The 16,961-nt window shown below is 35.3% G+C and overlaps 2 protein-coding genes across 3 annotated transcripts in view; one reads left to right on the top strand and one right to left on the bottom strand.

Moving 5' to 3' along the window:
* Pdi (protein disulfide isomerase) overlaps positions 1 to 15,754 on the top strand; it is a 70,127-nt gene extending 54,373 nt beyond the window's left edge. Inside the window, exons 8-10 of one of the 2 annotated variants that reach the window (XM_083128022.1) lie at positions 6,224 to 6,352; positions 9,145 to 9,234; positions 15,500 to 15,754. In XM_083128022.1, the coding sequence (XP_082984148.1) occupies positions 6,224 to 6,352; positions 9,145 to 9,234; positions 15,500 to 15,550 (270 nt within the window). In that variant the 3' untranslated portion in view covers positions 15,551 to 15,754. Of the gene's footprint in view, positions 1 to 6,223; positions 6,353 to 9,144; positions 9,235 to 11,763; positions 11,842 to 15,499 lie in introns of both variants that reach the window. The other variant, XM_083128023.1, reaches the window with a different exon arrangement.
* The window catches only part of LOC145992014 (methyltransferase-like protein 22), a 224,204-nt gene that overhangs the window by 196,395 nt on the left and 10,848 nt on the right, over positions 1 to 16,961 (bottom strand). The gene's annotated exons all lie outside the window — the stretch shown is intronic.

Consider the following 16,961-nt stretch of genomic DNA (forward strand, 5'->3'; position numbering starts at 1 on the left):
TCTGTGAAAATGATCTGCTGTGGAAACAGTAATGGAAGTTTCAAACGTAGTGACATCACCACCAAAATACATAGAGATTTTTACGAATTATGTAAGGGTACAGAATGAAAAAAATAGCCATCATATACTATATAAACAAAGAGAATATATCAGGAAAGTATTAGTCACGTCAGATTAGTAGATAAACTTGTCTGTAAACCAGTAAAATTTTTTTGGCCATTCAATTAAATTGATCTTCTTAGTAAATATTATAGGGATGGGCCGATATGAAATTTTATCCAAAAACCGATAAAGTACCGATAACAGATATTCTACCGATCAGATATAAAATTAGAAATTGTTCTTGAAGAACCTGAAAGGTTCATTGACCTCCTTAATAAATTGTTTCAAGGTGACTGCAGTGCAAAAGAAGTTGCATATTTAGACATTTACTTTTTTAGAAAGAGCATGGAGGCTATTCATAAAAATTACAACAAAATGGCAGAATTTTGCACTAATTTATCAGATATTTATTGATATATCGGATCAGTAAAATAATCTGTAATTTTACCCATAAACAGATATGCCTATATCGGCCGATACCGATAGAGTACCGATTAATCGGTTCCATCCCTAAAATATTATAATTAGCACAAATGTACGCAGCAGTAATCAGGACAGTATTCACTAACAATAGTATTACTATTATTATACATGGTATTATATAATAAAGAAAATGTAACTGAATGGTTTGTGGCATTGTGTATTATATCGAGGGCGTTATGTAGAATGTGCAACAGTGTCCAAAACGACAGTTTTCTTTGTTCCCCTTTGGACAGGTTTGTTACGAATTGTAAGACAAATCACAAACACAACACATCAAGCAGTAATAAACACAACAAGCAAACCCATACAAGCAAAATCCCACAGGGTGGTTTGGTGAGTGTTCTATCTGCTTCCCCTCTCGCGTTTGGAATCATACTTTCCAGCTAGTTTAGTTTCCTTTGGCCGGACTTTATAGGTTTACTTACAGAGTAGTCACAAAGTGGGTAAACCCCCCTTTATTTTCAACACTAAGATTGTTATGGTTGAATGTTTGGTATGAACACACACCTGATAGTTCAAGAGTCCAGAACATTGCCTGATAGTTCAAGAGTCCAGAACATTGGCATGGAGACAGTCATTTTCGTAGCACAGCTGAATTCTGTCTCATGTTCTGGCACACTTTGTGTTGTAAGTGTGCCAGCTTCCTTAGCCTGGCCTCCAAGAAGTCCCGACCATCAATGACAGTCAGAAATAACCAGTATCACACAACAAACGAGTTAAGAGCAGCTGTGAAAGATGCCTTCGCGTATATGACCCCATATTAATCTCCGCAAAATGTCTGCCAAAACATGGCTGTGCGATAAAAATGGTCTGCATGCCAATGTTCTGGACTCTTTAACCTTTTGTGTCCCAAGCGTCTCGATCGAGATACCCAAATGTAACCCTCACGGTCCCAAGAGTCTCGATCGAGATGCTGTGTCAAGGTCGTAGTTTTTACGTTATAACTTTTCTGTTTTTGGCTAGAATTTCGATTTTTTTTTATATTGTATCTAACACATGTATTTAACAGAAATGTTTTTTTGAATTTTTTTTGTCTTCATGAAAATGGGGGGGGAAAGGTGGGAAAAGGGACTTCTCTTTTCAAGGTCAAATTTTTTCGACAAAGGAAGACCGGCTTTGTTGTTCTAAAGCAATGCTTTTCACTCCCTCCTGTTAAGTGCATTCGAAGGAAGCTTGTTTATCAGTATCTGATGTCCAAATGAAAGTTTTCTGTGAGGGCGTTAGCAGGGGGTGGGGCTAGGGGGAGGGGGAGGGGGAAGACTGGTTGTTGAATCTGCGTTCTGAGAATGGAATTTCGAAGCGTGCTGAAGGAAACCTTTGTTTTTTTAGCACAAGTGTCCACTAGTTGCAACAGGGGTTACCCTGCATTGTCTAAAAATAGAATTTCAAGCAGCTGCAAGAATTGGTTCTCATTTTTCACTAAGTTCTAGCTTTTTGTCCGTGAATATTGTGCGTAGGTGTCGTTTTGTGCCAAGTGCGAGGACATTTTTTGGGTGAAGTGACAATTTTTTAAAATAATTTTTGGGGGTTTTCTCCCTTCCCCCTCCATATATATATATATGCCAAATTTGCATAAATTTTGCATTTTGACATTTTTTTTCGGTGGGGCGGGGGGAAACACCATTTTTTTAAAGAAAAGTATTTTTGAGGGGATTTCCCCCCTTTCCCCCCATATGTACGCTGAATGTGCATAAATTATGTATCGTCTGAATTTGTGATTCATTCTGCATACAACGGTATATCTTTCATATCTCTAGGGCATTTAGTTTCTGAGCTATAGTCATTTTAATGTAACTCTGCATTTTGAAGCTTGAATCAGTGGCATGCCGACCATTCCTTTTGGGGGTACAACTCAAGTTACATTGGTCATATGATAATAATGCAAATATTTTTGTGTTCCTTACATGTCAGCGATAATTTCTATGTGCATTTTGAACTTTTCATATCCTTTTTTTTGGGGGGGCAGGGGGGGAAACCCCCTTTTTTTTTAAAAAAAAAAGTATTTTCAGTGGATTTCCCTTCTTTCCCCCTCCATATATATGCCGAATGTGCATAAATTATATATCTTCTGAATCTGTGATTCATTCTGCGTACAACGGTATATCACTCATCTGTCTAGGGCAATTAGTCTCCGATCTACACTCATTTAATTGAAACTCTGCATTTTGCTCAAAATCGGCTCGGGACCGAGAGGCTTACATGTGAAAATGTCCTTGGGACTCAAAAGGTTAAACCATCAAGTATGCATCCATATCAAGCATTGAACTGTAACCATCGTAGTGTAGAAAATATAGGGAGTACAAGACTTTGTGACCACTCTGTTCGATATTATTAAAAAAGCTAGCCACAACAGTGGCTGCTTGGGCTGAAATGTTGCCACTGAGGGTTTCAGTCCTAACCTGTTTGTGTGTGAATGTCTTTTGTGTGTGAATGTCTCATCTGCAATTTCATGTAGTCGTCATTGATTGCAAATAGCCAAAAGTGGCAGAAAAAGTGATGTAAAATAATAGTAGTACATTTATGTGTGAGAGTTTACTTTTGTGACTATTTTCCAGACTTGTTCCTCTACATTAGTAGCTTTTGGGAAATTTTGCTTCACAATAAAATTTTTATACTCAATGTAACTACATCTTCAATTGAAAAAGTAAGAATAACAGTTCAACTTATTTTCAACAATTTCCCCCAAAAGTCACGCTATATTTGAAGTAATAAAAGATTTTTTTAATCCAATTTACACCCTTATAATTATGTAATTTACAATTAGTAATGACTAGTGCAAACTAATTAGAATAACATGCAATTGCGAAGCTTATGATTAAAGTATCAGTCAATGTGACGTTGCCAGTGGCGGCGATTGGGTTCCAAAACTAGGGGAGCAATGTGCCAGAACTGGGGGAGGGGCAAGGAAGTTTACTTTCCCTTGTTAGATAAGGATTAGCATAGTGCGGGGTCAAATGTGGCAAGAAAGTGGGGGGCAACTGCCTCCCTTGCCCCACTAATCACTGCCACTGGGTATTGCTCATATTCCTTCTTCCCTCGTATTTCAGATTTTTCCTCCTAGCATCATTTTGCCATGGTTCAGAGAGATTGATTTTTGAGCATTTAAAGCAAGGGTTCCCAAACTTCTTTGCTTCACTTCACCCTTAGTAGTGTTTCAAGATTTTTCTGTGGCACCCAGAATGTAGCCCTCTCTAACACTTGCAACGCTCAGTTACTTGTAAGATTGCGTGCCTTAAGTTAAAAAAATGAAACACGTATTTCAAATTCAGAAATATTTCATATGTAAAAATGTACTAAATAAGCACATATTTGAAACATTCATAGCATTGACTAACAATTCAGTGAAAATATTGGAACATTTCAAGTCAACCAGTGCCCCAGGGTGCTGCGGCACACCCTTTAGGAACCACTGATGTAAAGCGTATAGTAACATCTGTTCATCGTCGTCAGTAACATGTTTACCCTTCGTTGCCTTGTAATCGAGGGGTCCCCATTTCTATACCCGGTGGAGGCACATAGTGATTCGGATCCCACTTAAAACACCAAATCAATCAATCAAACATATTTACCATCCTTGATCTTATGCATTGCACAAAATGAATCATTCCAGAAGCAGTCTTTTGGAAGAGAGTCGCTTGCATATGTGCAAATGGTAACAAACGCCCAGGATGTGTCCTTTGCACGTCCATGCATTCGTGTGAATTGATCAATTACAAGAACTGTCCGATAAAAAAAGAATAACAATTATCTTGTAGATATATTTATATATTTTTAAAATGCATCTATTGCAAACAAGACTACGTAGGTACTTACTGAGTTACCTGAATAAGTGGCTAAAGAAAGTGCATGTTTAGTGTGTGTTCTTGAGCCACTTATTCGGGCAAATCAGTAAGTTGTCTTGTTTGCAATAGATACATTTGCACACGAACTCACTCCTGAAGGATGACCAGCCGAAGCCTATAATTGAGCTCTAGATATTAGACAGAAAATAAAATTCTCACTGTGGGTCAAGTAATTGAACGCTACACACCGACGCACAATGCACTTAATAACGATATCAAGAGAAATAATTAAAATTGAATTCTACATTATGCAACTATGTAGCTCAGATAGTCTCAAGTCCCCCTAGACATGCCTTGTATATGCTGTGCTCTGGTGTCGAATGCAAGAAGTACTATTGCCGATTGCATAAGGGCTCGCAGCACCATATGTTCGCACAGCGCAGTGAACATTTTCGGGGTATAGTGGCCAACAGCCCTTTAGCTGCCAGTTTGATGCAACACGCACAGCAATTGTGTTCAACGCAATTCGTGGGACACCGTAGAAATCAGTGTTACAAACTATCTAAAAAAGTTATCAGACATCGTGTAGGAGTAAATTGTGTGTATATACTCGAACATAAAAGAAGAATTTTTTCGAATAAATATGTGTGTGCATTTAATACGTACGTAATTTAAAACATATACATGAGTGTTCACATGCTCATTCGAACATTATCAGGCAACGTGCCTGTGAGTATGTGAAATGGCAAATGTAATAAACTCTACACATTAAATTGAATATTTTAAATAGCATATATATACAGCTTAATTTAATTGAATTAGAATTTTTGGATACATTGGAATCACACACACCCTTTATATGGTGGTGAGAGACAGTAATACGTAAGGTTGAAATAGAAAACATCTGTTGCACCCTTGAATTTTTGGAAAGTTTGCCTTGAAAAGTGGGAATTATACTTGAATTTTATCATGGTCCGAGAGTGGTCACCCTGAAATCTCCTATTAGAAGGGATATGTTTATTTAGTGTAATAAGTGCAGTTTTTAAATCAAATTTGGGACTACATTCACATTTTTAAAACCAAGGTGTCATTTTATGTACTGCCTTTGCACTGATATAACACAGAAATTTTATTTTATTTAGAGCTTTTGAACCCAAAATTCACTAAATTTTTGGATCGAAACTTTGTTTTTTTATTTACCAAAATTATGTGCCTCTAATCATGATCCATTGATTGATTTGCTTTATTTACTTTGTTTTGGCAAATCACTAAGATGACAATGACTTGTGATAAAAGGAAGGACCAAAAGTGACAGAAAAAACATGTAAAATAAACTGAATGTATGATTCTAAAGGAACGCAACAAGAGTTCCACAAGACTATACTGACTGCTAGGTTGACATTTGTGTCCACAAATAAGTCACCCCTTTTACAAAAGTGAAATTAATTTTGATCTTAGTCATTATATTTTGTTCTAGTGTCTTTTTGGTTTTTACCATATTTTTTTTTTGTACACTCCTGTTCACATAAAAGTGGCATGTTTTTTAAGGCTAGACAGATGAAGAATGCCCCTTTTCTGAACAGGGGTGTACAATAATGAAAACATTTTAATTTTCATTGTGCATGGGCTGGCTTAGATTATATGGAGGCCAGGTGAATATATTTTTCAAAAAGCTATTTCATTCCTAGGTTGTTATTAAATTGACGAGTAATTTGTATTTGGTCAGTTGAGTCAATAATTTTGACTTTGACTAGTTTTCCACCCTTGCTATCGTTAAGTTAGCTCATACTTGATATACATTTTTGCATGATAGCCATCTTATTTATTTTTAATTTTGTTTTCCTTTTATCATGCAGCTGGGAGAAAAGTACAAGGACAATCCTTCCATACTCATAGCGAAAATGGATGCAACTGCCAATGAGCTAGAACATACCAAAATCAACAGCTTCCCTACAATAAAATTATTTTCTAAAGGAGATAACAAGGTTAGTTTTTTTTTTTAAAAAAAAATCACTCTTATACAATTATATATTAATCCCATGCGTCTTTTGGCTTTTTTTCCTGAAATGAGAACATGCAGTTTGAAAAATACAAGGAAGTTTACTACAACTGATCAAGTTTTGGATATTATTGAAATGCAAAATTAATTTTTCATTAATAAGAATTGTTACTGTTCGCAACTCAATATGAGTAAACACTAAATTCAATGTATTTTTTAATGTTAATGTCAATTCAATAAATGTAGAAGTAATGAACCCTGCCCCCCGCAAAAAAACAACAACTTCCATTCTGTATTTAGACAAACATGGTATTAAAGTAGAGAAATTCCATTAAGATCCAACCGACAGATAAGAAAAACTTGCACTGTTACCTATTTAAATGTCATTGTATTTTAATTAACTCATTAGGCTTAAGCAGATAGAAAATGTGAAATGTACATCAGCAGAGAGAAGAAAAAGCAGCTATTACCGCTTGTTAAAGAATAATTTCCAAAATTTGGTCCCAAATATAATGTATCCTCGTCACTCAGAATATGTATTTTACCTAAAATATAGCTAAGAAGATTGAATATATATAAATGTAAAACTTAGGTTATCCCGAGTTAACTGTGGCTGCACACACATGCATGAAAAATGTCATTTTTCATGAACCTATTCTAAGAAAACTTATTTTTTCAAAAGTTTATACTGTATTGCCTCTAAATATAGGAAATATGAAATGAAAGTTTAAACAATTCAGTTCACTCATTTATAAACATTATGCATGTACGTACATGTAATGAACAAATTTTATTATCCCAAGTCTACTTGGGCTAAGGATATACATTTTTATCATAATAAACAAACATAATATAGCTTTAAATGTTGCACATTTGTTTTTCAAATCTTAAAAATTGCCGTTCTGAATCTGAAATTATTAGATATTAGATAGGCACGGTGTGGTGAACTCTGAAGCATGGAGCTACACATAAGGGGACATTGCAATCCTGGCAGTAATAATATGATTCACTGCCAATCGTCTCGCCTTTGGCATCTCTCACTCTGCTACACATTCCAAACACCAAGTGGAGTAAGGTGCTGCTTCCAAGTGGACATTTAGTGTACTTCATGGCAGAGAGCCTCTCATGAGTTTGTACGGGTAAAAATTAAATTGAATGAGAAAAAGTAGTTTGGCCCGATTATACTTGGGATAATATAAAAAGTGCACCTAGTACCTGCCAGAGTTTACTCGGGATACAAAGGCAATCGGTTAATGTTGGTAGAATTCAAGGGAAATAAAGGGTTTCTCCTAGGGCTGGGCTAATACCCATGCCAATGTTTCGGTATTGGCTGATACTATACCGCGTTTGTTAGAACCTGTCCCGTTTCCTGCGCTAGCGATCGCTCTACAGTTTCGGTGCCAATGAGAAACTAGGAAAAAGTCGTCTACTGGCAGGCGAGGAGCGAATGGAAGCCAGAAGAGAGGAGCTTACATAGACGCTGTTGCCACGTTGCCTATTATAATTTGCTGCCTGGCTTCGGCTTTCCCCAGCATGGAGTTGACGCGGTCTGCATCAGCAACGCCACATGGTTTATGCTAGAAAAGCCAGCGGGGACAGGTTGTAACAAACGGGGTATAGTGGTATCATCATCAGAGAATGAGTTGTAATTTATTCACTGATAGTAATCAATAGTATTATGAATACTGTATTATGCAGAATTTTGACATTTTAACTTATTTTTCACTGTAGTGTATGGAAACTGAATTTTGTAATTAGATGACAGCTATAGTATTTTAATATTCCACCAAAATTCTAAGCAAGTCTTATAAGTTGATGCATATAATTTCAGTGGCATTCTTGCTTATTAATATTCTCAATATTTTGAACAAGATTTTGAGCATTGTTATCAGTGAGAATCTATAAGAGTATTGGCATGAGTATCAGTGGTACCAGCTCAGCCCTAGTTTCTCAAGATGTAGTCATACAGGTGTAATTTGTGAGTTTTTATAACATGGTTCAAGCATTGTCATTCCTAAACCTTGACTGTAATCGTGAAATGTATGACCTACATCTGATATTGATAAATATCTCCAAGATAAAGAAGAAAGAGAATCGCAATGATGTAAGGCATACAATGTACGAAGTTTCAAATTTGTTTGCATGCAAGGGACAGATTTTGGTAAGAAAAGTAGAATTATTTTGTTTTCCACTGAAGTATTGTTAAATTATTACACACCACCCCACCCTAATGTGTTTATTCATGAAAGTACTGTCTTGGAAAATGTTCCTCACCTGGAGTACTTCAAAAAATAATTGTTCCAATGACATGGTTGAGTAGTAAAGGCTTTTGAGATGTATGAATTCAGGTATAGGGATTTTTCTTTTTAAAATTAAGTTGTTGCATTTTGCAACAGGACTCAACAGTGAACATGTGGTCATTGCTCAAACAATAATGGGTAAACTTTTAAGCAGCGTTGGCAGGTTAAACCAGTATTCTTTTCAGTATCTCCATGCATCTATCAAGAGAGTGTAATCTTTTATTATGATCAATTGAAACTTCAGAACTAGCTGTTTGTGAAAAGCAATTATTTGTCAGTACTCTCAATTTTAAAAAATTGATGGTTTTGTAACTTAATTTATTTTTTCAACTAACTTGGAAATTAAATTTTAGGAAGGTGGTGTAGTTGTTTTCTAATTGTCATTTTCAATCTTTGATACAGAAAATTTTCTTTCCTTTCCAGATATGGAGTTTAACACTGATACCCATGAGGGTTTAATGATATTTTCTTATTTCAGGTCATTGAATACAATGGCGAAAGAACTCTTGAAGGTTTGACAAAATTTTTAGAGACAGGCGGAGTGTATGGCATGGCCGCGCCAAGCGAGGTACAGGATATTGCCCACTTATAATCATGTTCCTCGGCATGTGTAGCTTGCTGTTAGTGTGGTTGAAAGGCAGTGCAAACAGATGAAAGTAGTCAGGTGGTGGTGTAGTAGTACTCAAGTATCTTTATTGTAGTGTGGCTCTCCACTCCAAACATTGTAAAAAGAACCTACAATTCCCTATCTTACATTTCAGTTAGCTGATCTCTGCACACTTGCCTCTGAATTTTTTTATCTTTCATTCTGTGTATATTGATTTCTTGTGTCTTTCAGCACATCCCTTTACTTTTATTTAAATTAAGAATCTATGAATTTAAACTTTTCATGCTTTTCTTTACATACAAACATAATTCAAATTACGCAATAAATATGATTAATTATCTCAGCCATAATAAATGTGCTGTGATCACAACCATCCTCAGACTGCCTTCTTGATGAAGGGTTGGATCCAGCTGCTTATTAATGAAATGCTGGCTTTACCCCTGGAACTGCTTATGTAAGGCCATTGACAGCGAAAATTCCTCAAATTGCAGATTCCCTATAAACTTGACTACCTTGGTTCACAATGAATAGTATATTTTAGGGATGGGACCGATTAATCGGTACTCTATCGGAATTGGCTGATATAGGCATATCGGTTTATCTATAAAATTACCGATCCGACATTTCGATAAATATCTGATAATTTAGTGCAAAATTCTGCCATTTTGTTGTAATTTTTATGGATAAACTCCATGCCCTACTTTCTAAAAGAGTAAATGTCTAAATATGAAATTTCTTTTTCACTGCAGTCACCCTGAAACACACATTTATTAAGGAGGTCAATGAACCTTTCAGGTTCTTCAAGGACCATTTCTAATTTTATATCGGATCTGTAGAATATCTGTTATCGGTATCGGTAAATTTTATATCGGTACTTTATCGTTATCGGCCAAAATTCCATATCGGCCCATCCATAGTATATTTACTTATTACACTTAATTGCTGGATCCATGCTTTTTAACAGAGCAAGCCTTTGTTTATTTTCCTGAACCAAAGTGCCCAGCAAAGAAGCAAGCTGCCGTGCCAGTTGCTCTTGACTGTATATAGGCCGATTTGGTTACAGATTTTATGACTGACCTGTGTATACTAATGTGCCAATTTGCTATCTCCTTTGTACACATGACTGGCCTAGAAGTTGACCTATGGGCACGTTTTTTTCTTTTAACGATCAGTATTTTCAAAAGTGTATATTTTTAAAGAACATGCAAATGAATATTGTACTGTCTTAATCACATAATACAGGGTAATTCAAAACGAATGATGCAACTTTACACAGTTGTTATGGCGATACTATTCATGATAAAAAATCAAACAAGGCATCAACATGAGGAAAAACTAAGTTTTACTCTCATGACTCACATTACAAAAATTCAACATGGGAACCACGTGTAATGCGGTAAACATTACAAACTATAATCAAGTACATGATATGCACGATACAGCAAGTCATTGTCATGGTTACGAAGACACTAACAATTCGCAGTCGTAACTTTGGCAAATCTTTCGGAAGGGTGAAACATGTGCATCACTACCAAAACGCACCATTGTGAGTGAATCAGTTCTTGATAACTCCAACACACAATACATCTTCTTCTGGTCACTAGCCATTTTGCAACACTGGCAATCCTGGTGTAACAGCAGCAAAGCAGCATAAGGCTGCTTGGTGAGAAGAAAACTTCCAGTTTTTCTTTATATTGAGGCCTTGTCTGATTTTCTATCATAAATAGTAACGCCATAATAACTGGAAAGTTGCACCATTCATTTTGAATTACCCTGTATATAGTGACTAAACATTTACACAATGTACATGGACATGATTTTTTTTTTATGTAATTACTAGTATTTTCCAATGAACATTGGTAATGCAGTCTGCTTATAATCAAGGGATTATAGGTTTGACCCTGGATAAGCCACAGTGGTTCCGATCCAACTGTAGATGCAGTGCCAATTAGTCTGTGTGCACAAGTGAACTCTATCAAAATTTGCCAGGTGTCCAGAGTTCAAATCTCAGCCTGGGCATGGGTGTTCTTTACGAGTATCATCACTTTGTAAATTTCATCTTATCACTTATCCACATCTTCGCGATTAGCCAAAAGTTGCAGAAATTCAAACTAAAATCCTAATCAATAACCAGTTAAATCAGTCTTCGAAGTCTTTCTCTTTCGTTGCTCCATATCTCATCAGTGTGGGGGTTTTCAATCTTAATTATTTTTAATCAAGTACAATTTTTTAAAAAGTTGCAAAGGTCCATTCTTCTTTTCCACCTGAAGTCTCATCCCATCCAAAAAAAAGCCACAAATGATTTTAAGGAACATAGAATTAGTATCCAAATGTTGGTTTTAAGGAGCATTAGAATTAGTGTAGAACTGTCTCTTACATCTGTTGGCTGCCTTTCTAATTTTTCCCTTTAGTTTTCTGTACTTATTTTTATTTTGTTCTTTTTGTGCATGTTCCTTTTTATTTACTCTCTACTTTGCTGTTGGTGTATAGATTGTCGAGTATAAGGGACCTCGTACCTTGGAAGGGCTTTCAGACTTTGTAGAAGGCAAAATCGATACTGTGGAAGAGGTAATTCAGTTTTCTATTTACATTCTTTTCCAAAATAAGTTTCATAGGTTACTTCCAGTAGAAAAGTATAGCACCTACATATTTGTAATGAGTAAGAAACTCAAAATTAGCACAATTGACATTTTGGGTTTAAATTCCACACATAAAAGTAAAATTTTGGTGTTATTTGGTGTTAGTATTGTAAATAAAAATTATTAATTTAGTTCCCAAAAATGTTGCATTTAGTACTACTCAGTATTCATCAGAATAGATATACTTGCAACATTTTTCTTTTAACAATGTGAAATACATGATGGTAGAGAAGCAAGTGTTGAAAATACTTCCTCAAAATTAATTCAAATTAATGTTAGGCTGTAGGGATGTACTGATATGAAATATTTGCCAATATGGAGAACTAGGAACACAAATGTATGGCAAATAAAAATTGATAAAAGCGACAATAAGTGTTCTAAGTTGATAATTGTGTGTGTAGATAATTTGGATGAATTTAATTATGCAAAGATTCATTCTGCTTCCATCTTATCTTACTGTGCAGCACAGCAAAGGGAAGCAGAGGAGATATGATGCCATGCTTCGGCTCTTGGTACTTTCACAGAGATTGGAGGGGTGGGAAAGGAAATCCTACTCGACATCTCTATATCTTCTATCACAAATTGGCAAGACAAACACACAGCTCAATTGCATATTTTGCAAAAACATGTTCGCTTCACGAAAAGCAGGCATTTCTCATCACTTTGCCATTGTGCATATTCCATCACTGGGAGTGGTAGTGTGATATTATTTACAGGATCTTGCATCAGTTACATAAATTTTCCCACATTAAAGTTTTCATGCATCATATAAATTCAATGTTCCTGCCGATAAGGTACAAATGCAGCGTGTTTAAAGTCCTGCAGGATTCTAAAAAGCTTTTTTTACACTGAGGAAATTTTAAAATTCATGTTATGGCTTGCCGAGTTAAAATCTTCGAAACAATATTTGGAAAAAACACCTCCGGTGGAGACAAGTATCCAGAGATGGTACGAAACGTTTAAGGCTATGGGAAGTTCAAGATACATGATGTAATTCAGTGCCAGAATGCAATTCTCAGATTCAAACTAAGACTTCAAGTGTGTTTGGACCTGAATGGTTGAAAACACTTTTGGTTTCCATATGGCTCTTAAGAGTTTTGCATACACCAGGGTTGTCTTGAATGTAAGATACAATTAAAGATAGAATATTATAATGTTTATAACTCGCACATAATAGCATGTTGTCAGAGTTGTTAATTTGAAATGGCATTAGCTTTAACTTCATATTTTCTTTATCATGGTGATGGCTTTCTATACTAAAATGCAACATTTTCTAAATTTGTATTTTAATATACAGTAGAACCCCGATTAAATGTTCCTCAGCTTTACATTTTCCTGCATAACACATTCAATATTCACTGTCCCAATAGAGGAAAATGCTATAAAATTTTCCTCGATTTTACATTTTCCTGCATTTTAAGTTTTTTCAGCTTGGTCCCTTGAAAAACGTAAAATCGAGGTTCCACTACTGTATTTTATATACCATGTTAATTTTCTAGTTTTGAAATTGCAGCATGTTCATGTATGATTTTGTAAACTAACAGCATAAATGAAAGAACCAGAAATTCGTATGTATACTGTGAATACTAGTCTGAATCTGATCTTGGTTTGATGTGAAATTGATTCAGTTCTTTATTTACTTACTGTCAAGTTGTAATATTGGTAAAACAATTATACATATTCTAATCAGTTGTTAGATAATGGGAGGCTTAAAAATGTTAAGAGACACGTGTGTGTATATTTACTTAAACGCCATAGAACTCGATGCAATTTAAGAAAAATGTAAGAGGATGCTAAATAATGAATCTGGTCATTACACACTCTCATACACACACACTCATACATGTTCATGTATGTAGTCATGGACACTTCTTGGTTGTAATGATCACATTGAAAGTTAATACGATTGTTACAAGCCAGAAGTGTCCATTACTGTACATGCCATATGAACCTAATTGTGTGTGTGTGTGTCTGTAAACACATACTGGACAGGTTTTCTTACCAATACTGAATAACAAGACAGCACTATAGTAAACATTACATTTTATGCAGTAAAATTGTAAATGATTGTACACATACTAGATACAAATAGGATGTAATTGGTACCAGAGATGTCGCAAAGTACTACATATCATGGTGCTTTAATTATAATCATTCCGTTCTACAATTTAAAATTACAATCTGTGCATATATTAAAATTTGAAATTAGAAATGAATGTATTTGTGAATGACAGTAATTAATGAATATTTGCCTGCAATGATGAAATGGTACATTGGATTTTGAAACGTGATTGTTATCCTCTAAGAAGAACTAAGCAGATTTCGTAACATTCCAAAAAAATGTAATCAACATTATGAAAGAAACAGTGTTACTTGGTGGTTGGAATATTACAACCCAGTCACTTTTTCTTTCCTGATATATTCAACAGTTACTTGTAGATAGTAATTTAGGGTAGTGAGAAAATATATATATAGAAGCTTTAATTTAATAATGATAGTGAAATGATTGCTTCTGGTTTGAATTATGTCTTATCTAATTTTAAGCAGTTCAGAATATTTTTTCTATTGTAACTACACCATATCTAGGTATCAGAGTTTTGCTTTAAAATATTTATAACTTCACATAATTGTTTAACCAACAATCTTACTACAAAAATAAATAAATAATAAGTAGAGGCACATATTTTTGGTAAATAAAAAAGCAAAATTTCAGTACAAAAAGTCAATTTCGGGTTCAAATGCGGTAAATAAAATGAAATTTCGGTGTTATAGCAGTGAAAAATCAGATCAAAAACAGTATATAAAATTACATTTTGGTTTTAAAATTGTGACTAATCCTAAATTTGATTTAAAAACTGCACTTATTACACAAAATGAACATATCCCTTCTAATAGCACATTTACATCATTACCAGCATATTAAGTTTATTCCTGTATAAAGGGGTCCATTTTTGCTTCTCAGATATTTACAGCAGAATTAATAAATTTTCCATGAATTGCATAACTCAAAGGATAATTCAAACTTCAGAAAGTGTCGCGTTTGTAAATAAGCTATACATTTCATGTTTAAGAGTCTATTTCGCATTTCGCATCATTGTGTGACAGCAGGGTAGGAAACATGAAAATTAACATTAGAATGTGTTATTTCACATTTCGTGTTTTCGTCAAAAATGAAATATGCATGCCTCTAATAATAAGAATTAAATATCCACAATTGTGTAAAGTGCAATAACTCCTCAAAAGTAGTAATTTTTGTCAACTGCGAGGCACTGACTCTGGACAAGAATTGGTGATTAAATTCAACCAATTCCAATTCAGATACCACAGATATTAGCTAATATTGGTACATCAACATGAGCTCAGTCGTGATTTGAGCTGACACCGTTTAAGAACAGTTATAAATAATTTTGGGCAGTTTTTTCACAATGTATGAACAAACAAATAACAATCTTGAATGGTAGAATTCACAAGTATTGATATGCACATAAAAGTAAATTTTTCTCAATCCAAAATTAATATTTGTGACAAATATAAAAATGCAACTCTGAATGTTCACAGTAAATTAACTAATTTTTAATTCCTTGCAGGCTGAGGAGGAGGATGAAGATGATGATGCACCTCGCAAGGATGAGCTGTAGACCTTCTTGCCATCTTCAAGGATCACCGTCATAATTACTGGAGCTCTTTCACCAAAGATGGTCCTCGTGTGCATTTCTGTCTTGACATCCTTGTGGTAGTAGTGGAGTGAATGTGTGTGTGGGTCAACAACTTTAGTTCTGCAGATAATTTCCATCTTTGAATGGTGCTTGTACCTGTCAATAACTTTTTTTTTTTTTTTTTTTTTTTAAAGAAATCTAATCTTGACATTCCATAAGTGTTGCACTGGGCATTTGACCATAATCTTAAAGAGCAAGTGTTAACTGGGACCCAAAATTTTAAATCCATAAACGGTTTATTTTCTTTTTTGTTACATGTCTTGGAGTTAAATGTTCACACTGTGTGTGTGGTCGAGTGGGTGGTGTGGGGTTGTAAAATGGGGCCGGGCTGATCATAGTTTGTTAATGAGAGATTTGTGATGTAAGATTGTGAGAATAAAACTTCCTTTCTATAATGAGTGTAGTTTAAAACTTTTCATTGCTCCTTACCACATTCCTTGTGTGTGTGTTTTCATGGTGAATAGAAATGATATTCAAGCTCAAGACAACCACTGTCCTTTTAATAAATAATTATGTACACATGTAAAGTGCTCCCCTGTGCTTTGCATCATGTCATGAAGGCATATAGGGGATGTGGAGTTAGGGCTCTACACTTTGTGGATGACAGCCGTAGGTGAGGCTGATGTGATCAGTACCACCCACCTGGCTGCCTTTTCTCCCCAGAGTTTCCTCTAGGTGCCCACTTTATACGATGCTGGGTGGGTGCCAGAGCTGCCAGATCATACTCTTAAGTGTTTAGTTTGGTCAACAGATGACTGAGCTAGACATGTTGGAAGTTATGGTACCTACCAGTTGTTTCATGAAAAGTATGGTAAGTAACAAAGATGGCAGCAAAACGGCAGGTACTGAGATGCAGAGTGTCTCGGAAAGTTCGCTAGTGTTGAGGCCACAGGGAAGATGAGAACAAGTTAGAAAGTGTATATGATTCACATACAGAACCGGAATATATATACGAGGATCACTATTTATATTTTGAGCCTTGGCAACACTGATTGAAGTTAGGCGCGATTTGACGTTTGCACAGAATAGTCTGGCATTATTGACCATAACGTACTTCAAATGTTTTGTCAATAGCTTCATTTGTGTTTATGTTGCCTTGGAGATTGCGCGACAACAATAAAATGGAATTAACTCGTGAACATTTTCGTGCGATGATTTTTACGATTTTCGATGTGGATTATCAAGACAAGAGTGCATCGATCAACTTACTTCCACATTTGGCGATGAAGCCCCATCCTTTGCCACTGTGAAACGCTGGTATAACGAATTTAATCGTGGCCGCCATTCGCTCACAGACTAGATTCGAGAAGGTTCAAAATCAGTTGTTGTTCAA

This window comes from Lepisma saccharinum, chromosome 9 (genome assembly GCF_977018435.1).
Source record: "Lepisma saccharinum chromosome 9, izLepSacc3.1, whole genome shotgun sequence".
NCBI lineage: Eukaryota > Metazoa > Arthropoda > Insecta > Zygentoma > Lepismatidae > Lepisma > Lepisma saccharinum.